This window comes from Lynx rufus, unplaced genomic scaffold, assembly GCF_022079265.1.
Source record: "Lynx rufus isolate CCGP_SWC_20201006 ecotype Redwood Valley unplaced genomic scaffold, mLynRuf1.p SCAF_8, whole genome shotgun sequence".
Lineage (NCBI taxonomy): Eukaryota > Metazoa > Chordata > Mammalia > Carnivora > Felidae > Lynx > Lynx rufus.
The window spans coordinates 120,422,402-120,449,507 of record NW_025814896.1 but is presented as its reverse complement, the minus strand read 5'-3'; the positions used below and the strand labels follow the sequence as shown (position 1 = coordinate 120,449,507).

At 38.1% G+C, this 27,106-nt stretch overlaps 1 protein-coding gene across 4 annotated transcripts in view; it reads right to left on the bottom strand.

Annotated features, from left to right (window-relative positions):
- Nucleotides 1–27,106, bottom strand: part of ASXL2 (ASXL transcriptional regulator 2) — a 131,179-nt gene that overhangs the window by 6,363 nt on the left and 97,710 nt on the right. For all 4 annotated transcript variants that reach the window (XM_047068681.1, XM_047068682.1, XM_047068683.1 and 1 more), the window contains 7 exons: nucleotides 26,115–26,230; nucleotides 20,767–20,896; nucleotides 19,836–19,979; nucleotides 12,130–12,293; nucleotides 7,253–7,349; nucleotides 4,591–4,696; nucleotides 1,978–2,695 (listed from right to left, as the gene is read on the bottom strand). In XM_047068681.1, the coding sequence (XP_046924637.1) occupies nucleotides 1,978–2,695; nucleotides 4,591–4,696; nucleotides 7,253–7,349; nucleotides 12,130–12,293; nucleotides 19,836–19,979; nucleotides 20,767–20,896; nucleotides 26,115–26,230 (1,475 nt within the window). The remainder of the gene's footprint in view (nucleotides 1–1,977; nucleotides 2,696–4,590; nucleotides 4,697–7,252; nucleotides 7,350–12,129; nucleotides 12,294–19,835; nucleotides 19,980–20,766; nucleotides 20,897–26,114; nucleotides 26,231–27,106) is intronic.

The following is a 27,106-nucleotide window of genomic DNA, read 5'->3' as shown; positions in this document are numbered from 1 at the left end:
AGTCTTATCCCAAAATTTACAAATTAGAACCCTAGGGAAAAATGCTTTTATCAGGTTTGAAACCACTGATTTTCATATCATGAAATATTGTATCTGAAAGGAATCTGACTCATATTTGAAACTATACTTCAGAAGCTATCAGAGTTCATTAGAATGCATCAAAGTCTGGCCCCTCCTAGTAGCTGCTAGAGTTTAAAGGAACAAATAACTATTACAGATGTTCTAGGGCATTTAATTAAAAAAAAAAAAAAAAAGAATCAAGCCACGGTACTGTAAGAATAGTAAAAGTGATTTTCATAAAAATCACACTCTCTGGCAAAGCATTCATGGTAGAAAAGTCTCAAAAAATTTTTTTAAAAGGGTGAGATTTGCAAGTGTATAAATCTTAAAGTGTCTCCTCCTTTCTCTGCCCCTCCCATGCTCATGCTCTGTCTCTCAAAAATAAATAAATGTTAAAAAAATTTTTTAAGAAGTCATGAAGAATGTCATACAATTAGTAGTAGGCAAAATGAGAGGGAAATCACGTAGTAAATGAAATGGGTCAAGTACTAGCAAATGAAAGTTTCTAAGGGATATTTCCTGAAGGAACAACTTTGGTTCAACTAAGTTAAATTAAAAGGGTGGGGGGGGAGTATTTCTATGTGGATTATTTTTCTCTTTATATCCTAATATGAATGAATAATACCCAGTGCCTGGGTTCATAGTAGACACAATAGTATTAATAAATACCATTAATAAAAATGTAGATACTATTTATCAAATGAATAAATGGATTACAAACTGATATTAAGCACAAGGCCAAGTATTACTAAACCTTTATATCAGAAGTAAAAAATGTGTTTGGGCTTTAAAGGGCTCACTATTGGTTAAAAGCAGTCTTTATATAGTATCTTAGCGATACTGCTTTCCGAATGTGAAAGATTTGATACGCAGCAATATAACACTAACATGGAAGTTAATGACATATCCTAAGCAGCAGAGCTTAGCAAGGCTATTCCACCTTACTAAGAAGAAACCTTCTCTCAAGAAACCAGCAGTGACTCAAGGCAGCCACAAACGTTTCCTTTAAAAAGATGGGGCACCTGGGTGGCTCAGTCTGTTGAGCGTCCAACTTTGGCTGAGGTCACAATCTCAAGGTTCCTTGAGTTCAAGCCCCATGTCGGGCTCTGTGCTGACAGTGTGAAGCCTGCTTGGGATTCTGTCTCCCCCTCTATCTGCCTTTCCCCCACTCACACTATCTCTGTCTTTCTCAAAATAAGTAAATAAACTTAAAAAAAAAAAAAAAGGTGGAACTAAAGGTAGTTCTAGAGCCACAGAACATCAAATTAGTTATGGCAGTAAGAAAAGGGCCAAGGTACACTTAAATATCATCGCTCTCGCTACAAAGATCTTTTTTTTTTTTTTTAAGTGTATTTATTTATTTGGAGAGAGAGAGGGAGAGAGGGAGAGAGGGCAAGGGAGGAGCACAGAGAGAGGGGGGGGGGAAGAGAAAGAGAATGTCAAGCAGGCTTCACGCTATCAGTGCAGAGCCAGACACGGGGCTCAAACCCATGAACAATGAGATCATGACCTGAGCCAAAACCAAGAGTCAGATGCTTAGCCAACTGAGCGACCCAGGTGCCCCAAAGACAGATCTTTTAATCACATCGATGACTTCCTTCTCTTATCATATTTCTTATTCTGCCACATGAGACAGAATACTATCGGTAACTATTTTAAGATATAAGAGTAGCCAGCAGGGGTGGGTGGGTGGACGGACGTAGTCTACATTAGATATGCAGGTACCTTACTTACTCAAAAACTAAAAGATCTGTAGGAATGGAGTTCTAAATGCCTGTTTATTAATACTTTTATTTGTGTAAGACCACAGTTACATGCTTATCAAATATATACAACTGCTTCTGCATTAAGAAATAACACAAATGACTTGAAATTTAATAAGTATGACCAGAAACTCAATTCTTCCCACTGACTTACCTTGAGAGGCGGTACTTTTCGCACCTGGATCCTGTCTGCTCTACTGAGAAAGGGCTGTGGCGAGACGTGAAATGGCTGCTGGTGCTGGCGATTCTCAGTGACACGTGGCCTTTTCTCCCAGCTCACAGGGGCCTCTTCTTGGAGGAGACAAGATTTCCTCTTAAGGCTCTCTGGGCTGTGATCGGTCAGAGCTGATGGAGGTTCTTTCATACTGGTCTCCTGTGGACCTGTTTCCACTATGGGCTTCATTCCTGGCTTATCCACCCCAGGACTCTTAGGTTTGTTTGGGGACGTAACTAAAGCTCCTTGGCTTTCATCTTTGTTGTAATTAGAAACTGTAGTGAGATGATTCTCTTTCTCAGACTCCTGTTCAACAGAGGCAACTGGCTTCTGCTCCAAGAGCTCATCATCCTTAGGGCACTTGATGGGAACAGTGCCGCCAAGCTCTTGGGTATTGCTTGCTGAGGACAGTAGGGGCTCTGTGGGCTTCGAGTTCGGCGGCACCAGATCTTGGCTTTCATGCTCTTCCTTCCTTACTGGGGATGGTGCTTGTGCCACTTCTTCTTTAGACTCTAACTGGGGAATCACTGGGACTGTACTGGCAGGTGAGGCCTCTGAAGGAAGCATGGATTTTGGTTGCTCTGCTGGGGTTTTCTTTACTTTGAGATCACTGGGCGAGGCTGTTAATTTCTTTGAATCCTCAAGGCTCAGGCCAGAACTAAAAGGTGGAAGAAAAAAATATTCTAGTTGAGAAATGGCTCGTGTTATTGAAAGCATTATGAGATAATAGTATATGGCAATGCCTAGAAGGAACCCTGACACACAGGAGGTATTCCTCACATGTTATCTTCACTATTATCATCATTAGTGAAGCTCTGGAGTTCGAGTGCCTCGATGCAAATCCTGGCTCTGATAAGATCCATGTGACATTGAGTAAGTCACTAGTCTTCTGTACCTCACTTTCTTCAGTTATATACTGAGATTCATCACTTGATACTATTGGTGTTATTAAGTTAATGCATGTAAAGTACTTAGAACAGTACCTAGCACATATTAAAGCTCAATAATGTTAATTATTATCATTACTTTTGCATGTAAGAGGGGCTACCTTGTCTAGAAGAAAGCATCACAGACTACTCACAAGGGAAGTGAAAAAAGGCCAAGACCCATGCACCCTGATCAACTCTGCTCTGCAGCACCTGAGAAAGGCTGGCCCAAGAAATCTAAGGGCCCCTGAGGAGACAGGAGTTGGCTGTCAACGCTCGCCAAGCATTGAAAATTAGAACTTGGGAGTTTCTGGAAAGCCTGTTTAAACTTCATTTAGTATAGTTCTATAATTCCGAGACCAATGCCTCTGAGCTATCCCAGGAGTGAACTGATGGGACTTCCATAGTGTGGCCTAGAGCTAAGCTACTCAGTAGGAGTCACTAGAGACTCCTCCTAATGTTTTAGAATATTGTTTAAACAGGCAAAAGCAAGGCACCCTCTTTGGTGACTTCAATCAGGACTGCACAATGGCTAACAACAAAACTATACAATACCAAAAAACAGTTCTATAAAAGCTGGCAAAAAATAAGAGCTAAAAACAGAAAAACCCAAGAATTGCTACAATGCTCTATCTGCCTAAGGAGGGAGGGCTCAGAGCTCATACCAAGAGTGGAGAAATATCAATACGTGAAACTCTTTTTCTTTTCTTTTTTTTTTTTTTAAAGATTTTAAGTAATCTCTATACCCAACGTGGGGCTTGAACTCACAACCCCAAGATCACGAGTTGCATGCCCTAATACCTGAACCAGCCAGGCGCCCCAATAAGTGAGACTCTGAATCTCAGGAGGAATTACTTCCTAAGTGACCATAAAGGGGATCAATGAACTACTTGGAGATAAGGAAAAGAGCCATTAGTTCTCAAACTGTGGGTATGAGTGTTCTTAAGGACTGCCATTAGGTATGCAGAAGGAAAGAAGGGAGCCAAAGCAATAGAATCTGGATGTTCAATTCTACTTCGAACAATACAGCTCCACTGCCATCTATTTAAATGTCCCCTTTAAAATTTTATTTGGACTTTTTGTTAGGAAAAAAAAAATTTTTTTTAGACAACATATCCTTGAGAACAGGGTTTGTATCTTGATTCAGCTATGAATATCTCCCAGAGGGCCTTATACAGAGAAGAAACTGTTTAATGATGCACTGGGCATAATGATCCATATTATGGGATTCCTCAGTGATTCTGGATAAATTATCATCTTGTGGGATGATAATTAACTACTAGAAAAGATGTACAGGATTTCAGTATTCTCTTAACTTATAAAGTCACTGGAAGAACTATTCACCCTATTCAAAGAAAGGGACTCTAATTCAAGATAACACTTTTTTTTTTTTTTTTTTTTTAAATAAAACCATCCCACCCACAATAGTAATGTGTTAAGAGTCAAGTAATCCAATTCTGGGCACCCATGACTCATAAAAAGAAAATAATTCTTCCTAAAATAGAATTGGTGAAAAAAATAGAAGGAAATTGAGGACCAGATTTTCTAGAAAGGTAGTAAGATGAAACACTGTGTGACATATATGTAGGAATGAACATTTTGTTTATGGAACCTGTCTTGATATTACCTCTGACCATAGTAGCTTTCAAAGAATTGTTCTTTCCATGGCTCTACTTTTTTCTCCTTCTCAATCTCTTGTCGAATTCTCACCTGCATCTCAGGTGTAAACTCACCTATAATGTACCAAAATAAAATAAGATAAAATTTTTAAAAAGGATACTCAATAGAAATATGGTGTTTCCATTTTTTAACTTTGCAGATTACAAAAGACTCGTGCAGGAGTCAAAATACCATCATGTGAAAATAATAGAAATTTCCCAGAATTCTAACAGAAATTTCTCAAAATTCCTCACTGGAAGGGAGCAGCTAAATGCCATCAGGTGAAATAAAAATACTTGTGCACCACTCCATGCAGTTTTCGGTCTCAGCTGGGCCACTTGTGCCTTTTCTCTGGGCTTTCCTTGTAGCACCTCCCTCCAACACCAAACATCATTTCTCTACAGATTTCCTTTATCACTAACCTTGAATGTTTAATTTCCACTGGAAATTTGATATGACTCTCATCATATGTTTTCAGTAAATAATGCCACTGAGTATTTTATTATTTTAAAGCTCTGTTTCTCTGAGGCGACTTGTATTTTATGCCCTTTATCTCCTACTGCATAATGAACAGCTATGGCCCCGCTCAGAGGCATTTGAGGCTCCAGTAAAAAGAGAGGGAGCTATTTAGGAGTTGCCAGTTTTCTAGCTGTCCCAGAAATTGTGCCACTCTAGCGCCTTGGCGAGGAGGCATTCAACATGTCAAACACCCAGCTGCTCGGAACATGACAGTTACGTGCACATACTACCAGCCGCCTTCAGTCCTCCCACTCCATCAGCAGAGAACCGTCCGATGTGCTGGGTAGGCCACCTTCAAGCTGCGGCTTGGAAACATTGCTCTCTGTTATATTCTACCACCCAGGACACCAAGGAGTAAGAGGTAGCAATGGTAGACGTGAAGTTGAAGGTCTCTTGGGGGTAAGAAAACGGAAAGGGAAAGTGTCTGAGGACACAGTCCTGGTCATATAAGTAGGAAAAGAGGAATCTGTCTGCCGGAATCCAATGGAGAACTACTTTTTTGTTGAGTCCACTGTGCATGACAGAATGAGGAACAGAAAGTACTGCATTCTGTTCACACGTGTACAAAGTTTTTGCTGCTCACATGACTCTAGGTATAGCAGTGACTGCTCCTATGCAGTTAACACTGCTAATAATAGTTAACACCAATACTAATCAAGGTATCACTATCGTTAACATCTACTTCAAAAAACTAGCGGTTGGGCAGGGTATAAGCCCTTTACCAAATTCTTTTTTTTTTTTTTTTTTTTTTAAGTAGGCTTCATGCCCGGCATGAACTCACAACTGGGGCTTGAACTCACGACCCTGAGATCAAGGCCTGAACTGAGTTCAAGAGTTGGATGCTTAACCCATTGAACCACCCAGGTGCCCCTACCACATTATTCTTAAAGGTAATGATAATATATATGTTTTATAGTGCTTTTATCATTTTAGCTCTTTCAGAAAAAAAAGTAATCAGTGAGAGAGCCTTTCTACACAGAATTTGCCCCCTAGGGAAAATGGGGTGGCTCAGTTGGTTGAGCGTCCAACTTTGGCTCAGGTCATAATTTATATCACGCTTCGGGAGCCTGAGCCCCTCATTGGACTGTCTGCTGTCAGCACAGAACCCACTTCAGTCCCCTGGCCCCCTAACCCCTTCTCTCTCTCAGAAATAAATAAACACACACAAAAAATTAACCATTTAAAAAAAAAAAAGGACAGAATTTGCCTCCAAAAAGAACAAAAACAAGAGGAGGGAAAATGTCAACAACTGCAGTGAATGTAGATATTAGCTTGTCAGTTAACCCTAAATGCTAGAGATCTGACAAAAAGTCAGATGAATAGCATTCCTAATTGCTCTCCTTACAAATGTATTTACTTTTAATCTTTTTTTTTTTACGTTTATTTTATTTTTGAGAGAGAGAGACAGAGTGAGAGCAGGGGAGGAACAGAGAGAGAGAGAGGGAGACACAGAATCTGAAACAGGCTCCAGGCTCTGAGCCATCAGCCCGGAGCCTGACGCGGGGCTCAAACCCATGAACTGTGAGATCGTGACCTGAGCCAAAGTTGGAGGCTTAACTGACTGAGCCACCCAGGTGCCCCATAAATTTATTTATTTTAAAGTTTCTCACACTTGTTTTAAGCTATGCCTTGGCATAAATTCATTATGACTTTTCAAGTGCTGGTTTGTATTCCATGTGTAACTGAAAAACAAACATAATACAGCACTGTAACTCTAATTTTACACTCCACTTATTAAGGAGCTTAGTAAAATCTCATTTTAACCTAGAATCACTAAGTCAGAATCTTTAGGACTAGGGCCTAAAAATCTGTTTTTTTTTTTTTGTTTTTTTGTTGTTTTTTTTTTTTTTTTTTAGTTTCCCAGGTGACTGTGAACTCTTGAAGAAACATTGCTAGACTCCATCTGGAGCTAAAACCTGGTTACACAGGCTCCGGATAAAGGTCAGTGTAGTGTTTCACACAGGATAGCTACCTCTAGCCCATGGAAACATCCTGTCCTTTGCCTACCAAAATTGCTCAAAAACTCATCGAGGCGGAGAGGTGCCAATATGCCCTCACAGTGGCTCCAAGTGCATATACAACCTAGGAAGCATGCAGGGTAGAACACTTACCTTCTGAGAGTCGTTCCTTCCAGCCTTGGGCTGCTGAAGTGAAGAACTCATTGTTAAGGGCTGAGCCATTTAACTTCATCAGACCATCTGGACCAACCTGGGTCAAAGAACAAGCCAAGAAAAGCTAACAGTGAAAGCCAAATGTATCTTGTGGAATTTGACTTTATTTTAGAGAAGAATGTATACACATTTATACATATATATTTAATTTTATAGAAACATGACTAGATCATACCATACTGCCTATTACGGATACTCCTGTTTTATCATGTATCACTTTTTTCTAATAAATTTCTTTCCTGATTACCTCTCCTCCCTTCTTCCTCTACTCTCAATTCCATTTCCCATTTATTCTACTCAAAGAATCATCTGCAAACAAATACATATACATCTAAGAAGTTCTTTTCTTGAGAGGTTTATTATTTGTTTTGTAAAACTGTGACCAATCTACACACACTCCTCTGAATCTAATTTTTCTCACGTAATACACTATGGAAGTCTCTCCAAGTCAACAGGCACAATGTTAGCCTTTATAATAGCTGCATATTTTTTCATTGTATGTATGCACCTCATTTCATTTACCCAGTTTCTTGTTTTTAGCTTTGCTTTTAAGAGAGAGACAGAGAGAGAGTGAGCGCCTGGGAGGGGCAGAGAGAGAGGGAGACAGAGAATTCCGAGCAGGTTCTGCACTGTCAGCGCAGAGCCCTATACAAGGCTTGAACTTATGAACTGAGAGATCATGACCTGAGTTGAAATCAAGGAGCTGGATGCTTAACCAACTGAGCCACCCAGGTGCCCCCATTTACCAGTTTCTTAATCATAAACATACACCTTGTTTCCAATGTTTTCCCATAATGAACCAAGCTGCAATTAGCATTCTGGTAAAGATGAACATACCAGTGCTTCTATTTCTGTGGAGTAAGTTCTAAAAGCAAAGCAATATTGTGTGTGTAAGCAGGTATTGTTAGACTATTTTCCAAAAAGGCTACAATTCATATTTCTATCAGAAATATATGCTTATCCTATGAACAACAGATGTTAACCAGACTATTTTCTTTTTGGCCACTCTAATGGGTTTGAAATGGTAATTTCCTTTACCTTGACTACTGGAATTTTATTCACCTTTTTGCATGTTTATTAATATTTAGATTTGCGGGGCGCCTGGGTGGCTCAGTCGGTTAAGTGTCCAACTTCGGCTCAGGTCATGATCTTGCAGTTCATGATTTCATGCCCCACATCGGTGTCTGCTGACAGCTTGGAGCCTAGAGCCTGCTTTGGATTCTGTATGTCCCTCTCTCCCTGCCCCTTCCCCACTCTCACTCTCTCTCTCTCTCTCTCTCTCTGTCTCCCCTTCAAAAATAAACATTAAAAAAAATTTTTTAAAGAAAATTAAAAAAAATATTTAGATTTGCCATCTTGTGAAATTCTTACCATTTGCTCATTTTTCTATGAGGCTGCTTATTTTTATTATTAACTTGTGAGAATCTTTTACATAGTACTCTTAGTAAAACTAGAACATATATTAAAAATATTTCCCTCAATCAATCTACTGGCTTGATTTGTGATGTCTTCCCAAAAGGTTTTAAGGTTCTTTATATTAGAGATTTTGGATTTCCTATCTTGGTTTAGAACCATAAAATCTTATTTAAGGACATAAAACACAAGATATGAAAAATCTGGACAGAAAAACTTAATAAAATTGCCATTCTCCCCAAAGTTAATATCTATATTTCAATAAGAATTCCTTGTAGATTTTGCATTAACAAAATGATTTTGAAGTACATATGGAAAAAAATAAGAGAAAAATCGCCTTTCCAATTATTAAACATACCACACACAAAGCCACTATAATCAAAACTATTATTACTAGCGTTAAAAGGAATAAAGAAATGAGTGGAAGAGGAAGGTGTGCATGTAAACACATATTGCATACAACTGAATAAAATATATAACAAAGATGGTATCTCAATCCGTGACAAAAAAATCGTTACATTAAATACGTGGTGGAGGAACAAATGGCTATCTGTTATTCAGTGGAAAATAAAGGTGAATCCCAATTTCTGAGCAATACAAAAAAAATTCTAGATAGATTAAAACTTTAAATGTGGTCAAAAACAATTTTTTGAAGAAAATTTATAACTATTTGGACACCCTACAGATTGAGAAACTCACTTTCTACACCTACCTGGGCCCATATTAAGTTCCCCTAGCTCTAGAGCAGAAATTGGTGAACTTTTTTCTGTTAAAGGAGAGACCGCAAATATTTTAGGCTTTGCAACGCCATAGGGCCTCTGTTGCAAGTACGTAACTCTGCCTTGCCGCATGATCGCAGCTACAAACAATACGTAAACTAATGTTAAGTGGCTATGTGCCGATAAAACTTTATTTACAAAAGCAGGTTGTGGGCTGAAATTGGCCAATGGGCTACAGTTTGCTGACTGCTGATCTGTACTCTAGGGAGCTGGCAGGGGGTTAACAGTCTTCCCTATAAGAACTAATAGTCTCCCCTATAAGAACTCTTATAAGAACTCTAAGAGGTCAGCCAACCTCTGCTTGAATAGCTCAGTGATGAGCAAGTTACTCCATCACAGGTCACTCCATTTTAACAGCTCCAACTGTTAAAAGAAAAATGTTATTTTAACTCCACATTTGCTTTCTGGAAACACAAAAAAGTTTACCTCTTTCATTTGACAGACCTTCAAATATACCTAAAGAGTGCTCCAGTCCCCTCCTATATTCTTTCCTCTGGTTTAAATAATGTTTTTCTACTTTGTGGCTGGGCATTCCATATACAGAAATGTTGTTTTCAATGTTTCATCCTACTAATACCCAGAATTCTATAAACACTCCAAACTGCATCTGACAGTGAAGTTAATTTGAGTTCCATACTTCTATAGATAAGGACATTATTTCTCAAATTACTGTGTGTTCCCACTGTAATCAAATAAGTCCAACTAATGCCCCAATAAGAATTCCCCACAAGGGCACCTGGGTGGCTCAGTTGGTTGAGCATTTAACTTTGGCTGAGGTCATGATCTCACAGTTTGTGAGGTCAAGCCCCACATCGGGCTTGCTATTGTCATCATGGAGCCTGCCTCAGGTCCTCTGTCCCTTCCCTGCTTATGCTGTCTCTCTCTCAAAAAAAAAACAAAACAAAACAAAACAAAAAAAAAACATTAAAAAAGAAAAAAGAATTCCCCACAGGATTGCACTCTATAGGAAGATGAATAGATAACGTTCAAGATACCTTTTAATTCTAAAACTGTATGTGGCAGTCCTCCTTCTGAGACAGGATAAGGACCATTAGTCAAAAGACCATTCTAAGGAACCTGCACTAGAGTTCTAGAGATGGGCCCTCAGTTAGGTCCCATCTTATTATTCCCAACCTAATAACTTAAGTCTGTAAAATAAAGATGAGAACAATCCTTATTGAGAAATTCTCTAAAAACTTTGCAGAAATGTAGGCCTCCTAACTTGTTCGAACCAAAAACTAGGCATCCCAAACACTGTACTTTCTCCAAGAAGTGTTAAGGTGGGGAAGGCAGGAGCTGGGGACGATCAGCTTACTTACTTCTTTGTCCCTATTGCTGGTTACTACCAGCACCTGAATTACTTGGTCTCCTTGAAAATAGAATCTGACCTGCTTGCACATGTGCTGACTCATAGCACAAGGTGACTGAAAGTGGTATCAATGCAGTTGAATAGAAAGATGATTTTCAGAATTTTCAAAAATAGAAATATTTTGTTTTGACATTATAGTCAATTAGCTAGGATAATGTGTGTAGCTTACTTACTCTCCTTTAATCTCTTACTATAAACTAGAGGGATATATTTAGTTTTTTTATTGTGAACTAGGGAAAACCCTTCTTTCTCATCTTGTTTTTATAATGATTAGGAAAAATGGGAGAGGGCCTATCAGATTACTTAGAACACAGTATGTGCTTGGAAATAATGAATTAAAAAAACAAAAACTCAGAATTTAAAAACCCTCAGAATTGAATAAATCTTAGAAAATCAAAACGGTCCTATTATAGAGGAGGAAACATAATTAGACATGGGGGGGGGGGGTTACTTGCAAGTAACTCTTTCTCTGATGAAAGCCTAAGTCTCTGATCGTTACCTAATTCCTGACCTAAATCTCCCTGGTCTCTTCCTAGACTCTTCTCAAATTTGATATTTCTTCTAGTCATCTCTTTTAAGACTATAACATAATTACTGGGCTTTTAAAATTCTTCATATATATATAATATTTTAAGTTTACTTATTTTTTCAGAGAGAAACAGTGCGGGAGAGTCAGAGACAGAGAGGGAGAGAGAGAGAGAATCCAAAGCAGGCTCTGCACTGCCAGCACGGAGCCCAACGAGGGGCTCGAACCCACAAACCGTGAGATCGTGACCTGAGCTGAAACCAAGTCGGACACTTAACTCACGGAGCCATCCAGGTGCCCCTTAAAGTTCTTTATTATGAAAACAATAAATGTTTGTTTCTTAAAAATCTAACAAAATAATGAAAATAATTAACACTCTTACCCCTTTCAAAAAATCCATTCAAGAACCCCTATTTAATGTCCGAAATAAGACAACTCTTCTTCCTGAACTGTGTTCAATGAATGCCTACCGAGTATGATAGCTACACAAATTTTATTCCACAATTTTGACATTCTGATGAGATTTTTTCCTTTGTAAGACTTACAGGGCAAAATTCTTAAGAACACTTCCATAAAAATATTCTTATTTCTTGTTCAGTAGCTTTGACACCACTTCTTTACGAGCATACATAAAAAGCTATTTAAAAAGTCTTAAGGAGTTCTAAAGGGGATGAGTGAAGAAAGCCTCAGAAGGGTTTTTGAAAACTGCTTATGCTTGAAAATAACGCACCTGACGATCCACCTCTGGAAGGAGTAAAAGCAGTCGCTGCTGGCAATCTCCAGGAAGGACTGAAAAGGTGTGTTTGTTGATCAGTGCTCGTAGATTTGTGTTAACCAGAATGGAGTCTGGTGTCTCAACATCAATTTCAGCACATTTAGTCCTTTTCATTTGCCCTATAAAAATAGGGGAAAGAATCATTTAGGCCTCCTTTACGTTCCTGTTTCTATCTAGAGTACAGTTTGCTCTGTAGTGCAAAAAAATGACAGTTGTAACTACTTTAAATATCACGCTGTGAAGAAGGGAACACTTACGGTATTTAGAAATTTTCTTCCAAGACTAACAAAAAGCAAGGTGTGGCACATATGCAAAATGATCAAAAAAAATCCAGAAAAATTCAAATCTATATAATAAATCATATTGGGATCCTTCTTCCCTTTCCATGGGAATTCTTTCATCAATTTTCATTACCTAAAAATGTTATGACTGAATAGATTAGTGGTTTCAAGAAACTTGGTCACAATCAGAAGGTCATATTCTTTCAAAAGACTGACAGATTTCAGTACAAAAAAAGTTTCAAATGTAAATGGCAAAAAATATCATAAACAAAAGACTAACTTGACAAAAATATTTGCAAGCCATGACAAAACTTTTGTGATTCTCCATATTAAAAGTGAATTGATATGGGGTACCTGGCTGACTTGGTCTGCACAGCGTGCAACTTTTGATCTGAGGGTCATGAGTTCAAGCCCCACACTGAGCCTAGAACTTACTTTAAATAAATAAATAGGTTGCTAGGTATTAAAAAAAAATTTTAATGCATCTATAAATCAAAATGAAAAAGATAATCACCTTGAGAAAAATGAGCACAGGGGATTACAGGCAATTCACAGGTGACTAACCATAAACAGACGCTACGATATTAATATTTTAAAAATTCCAGTAAAACCAATGAACAGTTTTTGTCTATCAAAATGGCAAATACTGCAATACAGTGATGAGATTACACAAAGAAAAAGCTAAGACCACCTTCAAATACTGCTGATGGGGCCCAAATGAGTACAATTTTATTAGAAGAAAATTTGATAATATATAGCAAAATTTTAATGTGCACAGGAATATAAGACTCAGAAATTCTACATTTAGAAACATATGCACAAAGCTACACAACCCTGAATGTGCATAACGTCTGCTCCTGGATGAAGCAGAAACAAAAGTAATCTATTTTTTTTAATGTTTTTTTAATGTTTTTATTTTTGAGAGAGAGAGAGAGAGAGAGAGCGAGAAAGAGAGAGAGCAGGGGAGGGGCAGAGAGAGAGGGAGACACAGAATCTCGAAGCAGGCTCCAGGCTGTGTGCTGCCAGCACAGAGTCCAATGCGGGGCTCGAACACACAAGTCACGAGATCATGACCAGAGTCAAAGTCAGACGCTCAATCGACTGAGTGACCCAGGTGCCCCCAGAAGTAATCTCTCTTAAGCGGAGTTAGGCCCATAGGATTCCTACAAATTAAGATCCAGCGTTATCTCACACAGACTACCCTGACAAACCAACAGACACTCCACTATGACAGAGAATCAACAGAAACCAAAAATAAAAGGTTTAGACCTAAAAGTACTGCTATTAATGCGACTGTCACAGATAGAATACAAAATAGCGCTATATAAAAGGATTTAAAAAATAAAGAATGTGATTGTAAAGATGGGGATAAAATCATCAGGAATGAGCACAATCAGGTATCAGTGAATTTCAAATAATATTAGTAGTAATCATAACTACAATGACCAATAATAGCAGCTGTAAACACTTCTGTAAGGCTTCGTAAGTGCCAGGCACTACTCTAAACATAGACATGTGTTAGCTCATTTATTTTTCATGTAACCCTATGAAGTAGGAAACTATTATTATACATTTCACAGAAGAAGAAAGTGAGGTCCAAAATGGCAAGTAAGTTGCCCAAAATTGTACCACTGATTAGAGTGAAGGAATTTGAACCTAGGCATCATGGCTCCAGAGTCTGTTATTTATCAGTATAGTGTAGAGGCACAGGTATCATACAGTGCATGATCTCTGATTACTAGGTATTTAAGTTAAAAGTTCATAACAGGAACATAAAAATCCCTATATATTTGTATTTTAAAGACTTCATTTTTAAGTAATCTCTATGCCCAGTGTGGGGCTTAAACCCATGACCCTGAGATCAAGATTCACATGCTCTACTCGCTGCGTCAGCCAGGTGCCCGCAAATCCCTATGTATTTTAAGAAAATAAAAAATTTTTAAGTTTGTTTATTTACTTTGAGAGAGAGAGAGAGAGAGAGAGAGAGAGAGAGAGAGCGCGCGCATGAGCAGGGGAGAGGTGCAGAAGGAGAGAGAGGGAGAATCCCAAGCAGATTCCATGCTGTCAGCACAGAGCCTGAAGTGGGGTTTGATCTCACGCACTGTGAGATCATGATCCGAGCTGAGACTTAGCCAAGTGAGTCACCCAGGCACCCTTAAGAAAAATTTTAAAACTTCAAGATAATTCCTGGGACAGAGAAGAAATCACAGTAAAAAATTTTAAAACTTCAAATTGGATGATATTAAAAACAGAATTTGAGAGATAAAGGTAAATATCCCCCAAATTAAAATAGTACCAAAATATATAAATGAAAAGTAAAGGCTTCTACATTCCCAGCTTTCTACCAAAAGGGACATTTTATTTATATTTTTATATTTTTTTAAGTTTATTTATTTTGAGAGCGAGAGAGAGAGCAAGCGAGCGAGTGTGCACACAAGCACACATATAGGGGAGAGGCAGAGAAGGAAGGAGAGAGAGAATCCCAATTAGGCTCTGTGCTGTCAGTGCAGAGTCCAACGAGGGGCTCAATTCCATGAACCGTTAGACCATGACTTGCGCCGAAATCAGGAGTAGGATGCTTAACGGACTGAGCCACCAGGCACCCCAAAAATGACATTTTTAATTTGAAATGAAATCACAATATACATACAAATTATATTTAGTCTTTTCTTTCACAGAATATCTTAAACATCTTTCCAAACTATCACCTACAAAACTCTTTTTAAAAAGCTGCACCATATTCCAACATACATACTATGACTAACTTAATTAGGCACCCACTGAGGATCACAGAGGTGATCATTATTTGGTTTGCATAAACAATGTTGCAATGGCCCCAGGGACTGAGAGCAACATCCTACTATTGCTTCCCCGTGTGACCGATGAAATGAGAGTGCCAGCATTCCTTGAACAGTTTTCATTATTTTTGCATTCATTTTGTACCTTCACATCTGAGTCAAACTGGAGTTAAAACTTGAATTTTTTTTTTTTAAGTAAGCTCTACGCCGAATATGGGACTTGAACTCATGACCGCAAGATCAAGAGTTGCATGTATTACCGGCAGAGCCAGCCAGGCACCCCATTGATTTTAACCTAACTCCTTAAGACTTAGGAGTTACAAATTAGTCTGTTCTGTTATTGATCAAATAGTGCCCATGGATATTTTTATGTGCCTCAGACAAACTGGCTCATTTTTATAAATTTTTTTTTTTTTTTCAACGTTTATTTATTTTTTTGGGACAGAGAGAGACAGAGCATGAACGGGGGAGGGGCAGAGAGAGAGGGAGACACAGAACCGGAAACAGGCTCCAGGCTCTGAGCCATCAGCCCAGAGCCCGACGCGGGGCTCGAACTCACGGAGTGCGAGATCGTGACCTGGCTGAAGTCGGACGCCCAACCGACTGCGCCACCCAGGCGCCCCAAACTGGCTCATTTTTAGAATTTAAACTTCATGTCCTCTTAAAAGTCAAAAGTTGACCTTGGTTTGTTTGTTTTTTCCTTCAGTTTAGGTTGCCACATTCTATCGTATTATACTTGATATCTCAGCTATCTTTATTTTTCTGATTGAATCTGGGATATAAAAATATATACCATTAATTTTAATGAAGTTACAACAAACTATACCAATATTAACTAAAAAAGTTTTGTGTAAATTATCTAATTTAGTTTTATCATTTATATTTTACACAAAATGTACTTCTTCCATAGATTTAAAAAATACTCATTGTGGCATGTATTGTAAAAATTCCCATATTATTTCCATTAATGCTTATTTGCATGAGAGGAGATGAACCTGCATTTACTCCTTGGCCATGAGGTGAAAGTTAGATACACCATGCTTTCTTTTTTTTATGGTTAATTTTTCCTAGTTTGTTAGTATGCAAGCCAGAAATTTGCAGTCCATAATTTCTCAATTTTTTACATTTACATTTCTACTGCAGTTGAATGAAGATACTAAAATTGTGACTTTGACTGCATTTAAGTAGAATATAGTCTCCATAAGGAAGGAACTTTGTTCATCACCACATCACTAGGAACTTGTGTTTGGCATATTAGTATACCTTCTATAAGTAGTTATTTAATTAATGAATGTTTTGAATCCTTGGCAGTGGAATTGATGATCAAAGGGTATGCTCAGTTCACGGCAGATACTGCTTCTAAAGAAAAATGCACGATTTTACAATCCACCCAGAATCAAACCTGATTTTTACAAAGAAGTTGTCTGGTTGCTGGACGGCAAAGAAGCGGGCACCTCAAGCAACTTACTGACTCGGCTCTTAATTTCATCGCTTATACTGTGCCTGGTAATCTTCAAATTATTTCCCCTGCCTGCCTTACACCTCACTTCTAAGCATCTTCTTGGGGAGCAAAAACAAATTAGATTGGTTCTGCTCTCTGCAGGTGCCTGGACACCTGAGCCACAGCTCCTATGGGACTGGAAATGTCTCTAGGTATCCATATTGTAGCACAATTTTCCAAAAACACCATAATTAAAATTTAAACCAATCCCAGAAAGGCAAGTGTTGGATTTCAAGAATTCTTTCTTCTCCCTTTTCTCTTTTTAAAGATTTTATTATTTTTAAATAATCTCTACACCCAATGTGGGGCTTGAACTCACAAACCCGAGATTAAGAGTCGAGTACTCTACCGACTGAGCCAGCCAGGTACCTCTGGAATTCAGGAATTCTTACTTATTTTGATAAATAATCTGTAAAATCAAACAACAACAAAAACCCAAAGAAGCTGTCTGAAATATTATTAATTCTGTTCTCACACTTAAGGGAAGTGTGTGGGTCTGGAACATAGAAGTAGGTATACAATGACTTCTTCCAATTTTATCACCATTGCCACACTATCTTTTAGCTTCTATTATGCTTCTGAGATGTTCACCATCCCAATTCCTACATCTTTGTACACGAAGTGTTTTCTTTCTCTCTGGAGGCTTTTTTGGAATCTTCTCATTATCCTGGATGCTTTGAAATTTCAAAAGAATGTGCCTTGGAATGGGTTTCTTTTTATTCATGTTTCTTGACACCAATTGTGTACTTTTACTCTGGAATCTCTGACTTTCAATTCTCTGGAATTTTTTCCTTTTTTTTTTGTTTCTGGAATTTTCTTATATTATTTTTCTTTTATCTTACTCCCCGTTCAATTTTTGTTCTTTCTGATGGTCCTACTATTTTATTAAATTTTTTTTAATGTTTATTTTTGAAGGAGAGAGAGACAGAGCATGAGCATGCGAGCAGAAGAAAGAGAGAGAGACAAACACACACACAGAATCTGAAGTAGGCTCCAAGCTCTGAACTCACAAACCATGAGATCATGACCCAGCTGAAGACCTAGATGTTTAACTGAATGAGCCACCCAGGCAAACCTAAAAATGTTTTATTTTTTTCTTTTTGAGAGAGAGACAAAGAGGAAGGGAGAGGGGCAGAGGGAAAGAGAGAATCTTAAGCAGGCTCCACACCCAGTGCAGAGCTGATGCAGGGTTTGATCTCATGACTGTGAGATCATGACCTAAGACGAAATCAAGAATCCAACGTTTAACAGACTGAACCACCCAAGTGCTCCTCTGATGGTCATACTATTTTAGACATTAGACATTCTAGATTGGTATTCCAATTTTCTTACATTCTCTCTCCTTTTGAATCTCTCTTTTGCCCTATGTTTGAGAAATTTCTTTACCTTTTAGTATTTCCATCATAATTTTTTATTTAAGCTACATTATTACTTAAAACCGAGAACTCTTTATTTTCTGGTTTTTAAAATAGTAGTCTATTCTTTCATGGATGCAATATCATTTTTTATTTCTTTCTGTGGATATTATAGTTTTTAAAGTTGCTTGTTTTAAATTTTCCTGAATTGTCTGTTTCTTCTGTATCTGTATTTCAGATTCTGTGTCTCATGATAGATGTCTTCAAAGGTGATTGTGAACAATCACAATTGGAAAAAAAAAAAAAAAAAAAAGCCTGACTGGAGGGGCTCCTGGGTGGCTCAATCAGTTAGTTAAATATCTGACTTTGGCTCAAGCCATGATCTCATGGGTTCATGAGTTCGAGCCCCAGGTTGGATTCTGCAATGATAGCTTGGAGCCTATAGCCTGCTTCCATTCTGTCTTTCTCTCTCTTTGTTCCTCCCCAACTTGGGTGCACACATTCTCTCTCTGTCTCTCTCTCACAAGTAAACAAATAAACTTTTTTTTTTTTTTTTTTTTTTAAAAGGCCTGGGGCACATGGGTGGCTCAACTAGTTGAGGATCTTACTTTGGCTCAGGTCCTGCATCAGGCTCTGTGCTGACAGCTCGGAGCCTGGAGCCTGCTTCAGATTCTGTGTCTCCCTCTCCCTCTGTCCCTCCCCTGCTTGTGCTCTCTCGCTCTCTGTCTCTCTGTCTCTCTCTCTCTCTCTCACTCTCTCACGCACACACACACAAATAAATAAACATTAAAACATTTTTTTTTTTTTTAATTTGAAAAAAGGTCAACCGGAAATTTTGGGTACATAGGTAGGTAGGTCTTATAGACTGATGAGCTCCACAGAACTGTGATCAAGATGGCTTCTTTTTAGACTGCAATCTATAAATTTGGCTGCAGATTTTCTTCTAAGGCTATTCAATTTCTTTAGGTATCAACCCATCCATCTCCTGCTGGAACACAGGTGGGGCTGGAAGGAAGGAAATAGTGGTGGCAGAAATATGCTTTCCTACTAGCATTCTGGGAGCCAAGCAGAAGGATCACTATTGGTATTTGTATTTTTCTTTATTCCCCTGATTTCAGTACACTGCCTCATTATCTGCCCTTAGCCATGAGTGGTATCTTTGAATTTGAAGTCTGTATGGTTTCATTTCACCTCAAAACAAATCTCCTGTCTCCTGCTTGGGTGAAGCATCAATCTGCTTCTTACTAACTTTCACAAAAGGTCTTCTTTTCAACCCTAGGCTTCATTCACCCTTCTCCATTATGACACATGGTTATCTCCTATTCTGGAACCTGTCTGGTGTTCTGCAGACTTAACTGGCTTGCTTATTATTGGCATCTGTTGCTCAGCTCTGTGAAAAACTCCATCCAGTTTTCATCTTTCAAAATTTGTTGACACTGCCTGCCCATCTGTTGTCTCCTTGTTTTCATCACCCTTATGGATTTAATCTTTTGCATTTCCATATTCTCATCTTAGTGGGATTTCAAAGGGAGCAGGAAAAAAGGGTCAGTTTTCTGTGTTTAATTATAAGTCCTTCTATCTTTCTGTACACAGAAGTAAGACACTTAATAATGCTGGACAAAGCAACCTATTGTCAGAAAAAGAGCTAAACCACAAAACAGCTGCTGAATTTCAAACACACAGTTGACAAATTAAGATGCAGAACCGTCTTTGTAAATCAACTTACTTGTGTGGAGCCTGTCAGACCTCTGGAATGACTTCTTCCCCAAGCCTAGCAAGGGATTTTCCACTTGAACTGAACAAGAAAAGCTAGAATTTGAGTTCTGAGGGCTGCTTGACTGGCCATCAGATGGCTTTCCTTCCCACATTGCTAAGAGAAAAAAATATATCAAAGACTGGTGACACTGAGGTTACAGACAGAAATCAATCAAACAATTAAATCATTCAACACTAACTAAAACTGCCTCAAACATGAGGCAGTGTGACCTTGCACATGCGTTTTGAGTCTGCAAATTCAGAGTTAAAAAAATAAAATAAACTCCCTTCTGGAAGGAAGCACATTATTTGCTTCTGGTGGTAAATTTCCTTTCTAACTAAAATACAAAGCTCTGCAAGACACAGTTTAAATTTGGCAGGCCCATATAATCAGCTAGCATCAAAATGAATTGTGTAATAAAATACAAAGTCTGTATCTAACCCAGTTTAGAGGAAAAACAAAACCAAACAACAACAAAAATCCAAAGGCCTGTTTTTATATCCAATGGAAATTCAAAGGTAGCCTATATTCTTAGGAAGACATTTTATCATTAAAGGAGAAAATGGGTGAAGTTTGGTCTGAGTGTCTTGGCAATATCAGCTTTTTAAGATCACAGATTAGAAGCTTCCAAATATTATTAGGTTAGACATCTTGGAAGTCAGTCATTGATCTCATTCTAACATGCAAATCTCATTGATGTATTTTTTCGTAACTGCACAATGATTTTGTATAAATTTTCCCATTTACCCTGAAAGGATTTATATTGGTGATTTGGCAGTAACAGACTATGTACATAAATACAGCAATTTAAAAATAAATGATATGGTATCCAAACGTGGAAAAACAACACAAAAATACGGGAAAAAGAACTTCCACTGAAAAGATGCCCAAATCTGCCTACCAGGCCTGGCAGATACAGAGTCACTGGTTGCTTTGACAGTCTTCAGGGAGAGAGCCTGGTTGCAGGAGATGGACATGCTTGGCCTGCATTGCTGTTGCTGCTGCTTCTTCTGCTGTTGCTGTTTTAGAGCCTATAAAAAGAAAACTGGCTATGAGCAACAAAAACAAATCAGTTTTTAGTAATAGCAAAAAGTAAACGACTGCTTTTTAAGTGGTGAGGAGCATGCTGATCATTCAATTTCTTTGAAAGCTATCAAAGTAAACAAAACCTAAATTAAACCAGTTAAACACAAGGCCTGAATGATACTTTAAGAGTCTGAGTATTTTTTTGGCAGTATTAACTCCTTTAGATAAATGTGAGAATTAGTCATGAACATTTTTAGAACCTAAAAATCACCAGTAAGCCATGGACTTTCCATATTTGCAGCAGCAAATTAGAGGTTTTCAATCATTTCTGGAAACAAATTCTAAACCCTCCACCAAAAAGATTCCCACTTGCATTAATTCTATGTACAATCCCACTTGCATTAATTCTACGTACAAACGTAAACATTTAGCTTATGTATATTTCAGAGGTGATACATTTGGACAAAAGGTTGTAAATAACTACTTATTCTGATCGACTGTAAGAGCAGTAAGATTTGGCCCAATGACCAAATCCTCTGCAATTTACAGCAATGCAATATACAGAAGGGAATAAAGGTTAGAAAAGTTTTGTTTAATTTTTTTTAATGTTGGTTTATTTTTGAGAGAGAGAAAGAGTGTGAGCAAGGTAGGGACAGAGAAACGGAGACACAGAATCCGAAGCAGGCTCCAGGCTCCGAGCTGTCAGCACAGAGCTGGACACGGGGCTCAAACCCACAAACTGCGAGATCACAACCTGAGGCGAAGTCAGAGGCTTAACCCACTGAGCCACCCAGGCGACCCCAGAAAATACTGGTTCTAAGAACAGTGTGGTTCCTCCTGGCTATTTCAGAATTATTTTTATTTCTATAACGTTTCTAGCTTGTTTCTAGAATACACTACACTCAACTAGTTAAATAATGAATAAAAAGACAGTTAACTTCTCAGATTTTAGTCATGAAAATATATGAAGGCAACTTTTTAACTCAAGGTTAAAAAAAAGAGAAACTAAGAAAGTAAAGATACATTTCAAGAAAAGGCTGGAAATCTATGACCTTACTAAACTGCCAGTTTAAGCTTCAACCTTCAGAGCATCATGCAGAAAAGTGTGGAATAACTGGCCGGTTGGTTCCCATTCCCTCCACAATATGGTTTTCTCCTTCCGGTTCAACATTTACACTCATCCCTGCTATACAACAACTGATCTTGACTAAGCTGTCAAGGGCAAACAGTAACTGAGTGAGTCAGGTATCTGGCTTACATTCACCTACAACATTACAGCAGGCAAGCAGGCGCATAATGTGCAAAAAACATTGGCTCAGGTCATGATCTCATGGTTTTGGGGGTTCAAGCCCCACATGAGCTCCATCCAGGCTGGCAGCCCAGAGCCTGCTTTGGATTCTCTGTGTCCCTCTCTCTCTGCCCCTCCCCCCACTCATGCTGTTTCTGTCTCTCTCAAAACAAATAAATAAACTTAAAAAAAAAAGTTGGCATTTTCTGATTAGCTTATCTCTCATTCTCTGCAATCAGAACAGAAAATGTTTATATACTTCCTGGGTGGCAGCCACTAGAGTCTGTTCTGGTCATTCACAATATCTAGATCATTCTAGGCTAGTGCAAAATTTAATACAACCATTTGATCTCATCTATTCCTACTGTCATCATATAAATTCAGACACATGATGGAAACAGAGTAACTTATAGCCTCTCTATTTAGGAAGTGTACTCAGTTCTTTTTCTCCCTCAGTAGTTTACAAACAGTGTTCCTAATTCTATTTTAAAATTAAAAAACGGGGGTTGCCTGAGTGGCTCAGTCGGTTAACTGTCCGACTTTGGCTCAGGTCATGATCTCACGGTTTGAGCCCCGAGTCAGGCTGTGTGCCAACAGCTCACAGCCTGGAGCCTGCTTCAGATTTTATGTCTCCCTCTCTCTCTGCCTTTGTCCCCACTCATGTTCTGTCTGTCTGTCTCTCTCTCAAAAATAAATAAACATAAAAAAAATTAAAAACCAAACAGCAAAAACAACCCTTCATTGTCATAAAGGATAACTTATGTTGAACTAATTTTTTCCTCATCTAATACCATACAAAACATACACTGAAGGCAAGGCCTTACTTTACATCCCACCAACCTTATTTACATAATTTCCCATACTGGAATTCTTCCAATACATTTGACCCTTGGGATTATAGGAGTGTAATAATACAGGAGTAGTAAACATGTTGTGGATTATCTAACAAGGTTAAGGAAAATACTTGCCTTTTCCTGTGGAAAAAAGCATCTTATACTTCTTTTTTTTTTTTGAAATGTTTATTTATTTTTGAGAGAGAGAGAGAGAGCGCGAGCAGGGTAAGAGCAGAGAGAGGGAGACACAGAATCTGAAGCAGGCTCCAGGCTCCGAGCTATCAGCACAGAGCCCGACGTGGGGCTCGAACCCACACACCGCGAGATCATGACCTGAGCCGGAAGTCAGACGCTCAACTGACTGAGCCACCCAGGCGCCCCATCTTATACTTCTTAAAATCCTCCAAAGTATTTATGAAAATACAAGTGCTATTTTGTATTTTTATACAAAATAAAATAGTGTATTTATTATCCAGGCAGACAGCAATTAATGTTATTGAATTTCTGAAACTCTTAATAAAAAAGCACTTTTGCTTTAAATACTTTAAGATCTACATAATTTTTAAAATTTCAATTATATAGATAATACATGATTACGATCTTTACCATTTAATTCACACATAAAGCTAAACTCCCTTGACCATCACTCAGTCTTGTCCCTAATCTTCAGAGATAACTACAAACATCAATTTATTTTTCCATATTGACCTTTTTTTTAACATTGACATTATGAGTGTATTTCTACTAAAAATATAATATTGTTTTGCAGATATGTATTTTTTTTTATCAATGGCATCATGCTCTACATGTTGTAATATAACTTCAGTGATTCAACATTATAGTGTTGTGATGCTTCCATGTCTATATATATAAAACAACCATATTACCAACATTTAATCTTGCATAATTGTCCAGCATATAGATATGCCATCATTTACATAAGGAATTCCCTAACTGATATATATTAGGCTACTTGCAAGTTTTTGCTATTACAAACTTTAACACAAATATTTGTGTGTGTGTGTAATTGATATGTGTATTTATTTGTATTTTCCTAACCTAAGTTCCAAAATGTTCAAATGCTTAGTCATGGGATATGTGCTCTTAAAATTTTAATAGACAGGGGCGCCTGGATGGCTCAGTCAGTTAAGCATCCAACTCTACTGTGGCTCAGGTCATGACCTCATGGCTGCACTGTCAGTGAGGAGCCTGCTTGGGATTCTCTCTCTCCTTCTCTCTCTGCCACTCCCCTGCTCATGCTCTATGTTTCTCTTTCTCAAAATAAAGAAATAAACTTTAAAAATAAAATAAAATTTTAACAGACATCACAAAATTTCTTTCTACAATAATTTATATTCCACCGTCAAACTGCCATTAGACATTTTTCTACATACCTGCCAATGCCTGATATTACAAATTAAGTTCTTGTGTATACCAATCTGAGGATAAAAGTAGTCTGTTAAGGTTCCATTAATTACTAGTGAGTTTGTATTTATAGATCATTTTGCATTTAAAAAATTGAAAGCTAGGTCTTTGAACAGCCCAACAAAATAGACGGATGGCTAAGGAGCACTGGGAAAAAAGATACATGATTAACGAACAACACTGAGGAACAAAAAGGACACATAAAAGAACGCTACACACAACTTTAAACAATTTTCTTTAAAGATTTTATCTATACCCAACATGGGGCTCAAATTTACAATCCCAAGATCAAGAGTCGCATGCTCTACTGACTGAGCCAGCCAACTGCCCCACAGATAAATACGTATTTTTAAAAATCAAGTGAGGGGACCCTGGCTAGCTCAGTGGACTGCTTGAGCCTCTGACTTTCGATTTTGGCTCAGGTCATGATCTCACAGGGATTCTCTCTCTCCGCCCCTTCCCCTGCTCAAGCGCAGGCACCCACATGCTCTTTCTTGCTCTCAAATTAAGCAAACTTAAAAAATAATGAAAAATAAAAATAATATCAAGTAAAATGGACCATTTTTAAGAGAAATTTCCAAAAAAACCCTTTTTCTAAAATTAGTTCAAAAAGCAGGAATCAAATGAGACCACTAAAAATAGATGAAACTGAAATGCTAGAACAATTTTAAAAGGTGAGATTTAAAAAATTTCCAAGAAAAAGATAATTTCTACAATTGTTTTCCAAAAATCTAGAAAAATATAGAGAGCTACCCAACTTACTTTATTATATTAGAACCATCCTGAGTCCAAAACTGTACAAGAAAACAACAAAAATCTTAAAAAAGAAAATTCTATAACGTATTCAAAAACAGGTAACAACATGTAGAGTTTACTCCAGAAAGCTAAGTATATGTTAACATTAGAAAATCTAGCCATGGAATTCTGTGTTTCAATAGATTTAAAGAGAAAAGCTACCTGATCATCTCAATAAATGATGAAGAAAACAAACCTAAAAAATTCAACACCTATTCATAATTTAAAACAAACAGGGGCTCCTGGGTGACTCAGTCAGTTGAGTGTCTCAGGTCATGATCTCACCTTCGTTGGGCTCTGTGCTGACAGCTCAGAGCCTAGAGCCTGCTCAGATTCTGTGTCTCCTTCTCTCTCTGCCTCTTCCCCACTCACACTGTCTCTCTCAAAAATTAACATTAAAACAAACAAACATGCACACAAACAAAAGCTTCTCAGGAAGTTAGGAACATATGAAGAGCTTTTTTTTTTTTATTTAAATGTTTATTTATTTATTTGAGAGAGATCCAGGGAGGGGCAGGAAGAGAGAAGGAGAGGGAGAGAATCCCAAGTAGGCTCTGCACCGTCAGCACAGAGCCCAATGAGGGACTCAATCTCACAAACTGTGAGATCATGACCTGAGCCAAAATCAAGAGTCAGACACTCAACCACTGAGCCTGCCAGTGCCCCACAAATGAAGAGCTTTTTAAACGTGATAAAAAGACTATCTACCACAAACCTACAACACAGAGGTACATATATTACTAAATCCAGATTGGGAAACTACATGAAATTTTTCCTTAAAAGGACCTAATGTCCTTTCAAGAAATTGTCAATGACTTCCAGAATCATGCATTTTTAATCAAGAACATAATACTTCTGTTAAACACAGACTAGCATGATTACCTGTTTTAGTGCCTTCTTGCTGTGCTTCTGTGATGGAGAAATGACTTTACCTGCTGGAATGGTAGGTGATGGGCAGCCTGACTGGGGAGAGGATGGTTGTGACAGTCTAGACGATACTAGTTGGGGGGAAATGACAATAAAAAAGGTGGTTATCAGAGTTGCTATCAAGCACCATTCCTTCCCCAATCATATGCTGCTACCTGTATTAAGAACTGTGACCAAACACTTTTGGGAAGGATCTTCTTTTTGGAGTTCTACTGCAACAGCCTCCCTTTTCAGTTTATTTCCTCAGAAAGCTCTAGTGAAGGATGATAGGACGGGGAAGGGATGGGTGTTAGTATTCACTACTTTTCATTTTTTTATTTTTCAATAGATTGATTGAAGCAGGAAGAATATAAACCATGAGTCATCAAATTAGATAAAACTGAGAAAAGATTCTAGAGCCTGTTGTACAGTATGTGTGTCTTAAGGTAAATCTGATGACAACATGATACGGTGGAAGGGCCCTGGGCTGACAGAAAGGGTCCAGTTTTCCCTATTTTAAAATGAAGGCAATAAGGCCATTCCACCTCAAAAACTCTAGAACAGCTTTAATTCTTATATTCCTTCATCTCTTAAATCAATAGTTTCAGGCCCACCAGTCAGTGTGAGAGGGTTGTAGGATACCTCTAATGGTAGCAATGGACGTTTGCACAGGGTATAACCCCTCTCTACTCATCACTACTTGTTTTATACCCCATCAGAGCTGAGCCAAACATCAGTCTTATGTGAATGAGGGTTTCCCCTTCAAGAGCCTGTCCTCTTCTAATAAATAGCAATTACAGTTTTAGGTTCCGTAAAGTTCAGCAGTGCATGCAGCTCACGGCGAGAGATGACGAAATTGCTGATTCAGACCCTTTAATAATAAAATAATAATTGCTGCTGCTGGTAATGACTCTGGAATAGTGTTGACAGAGTGTGTGCTTACTGACACCTTCTCCTTTCCATGGCAG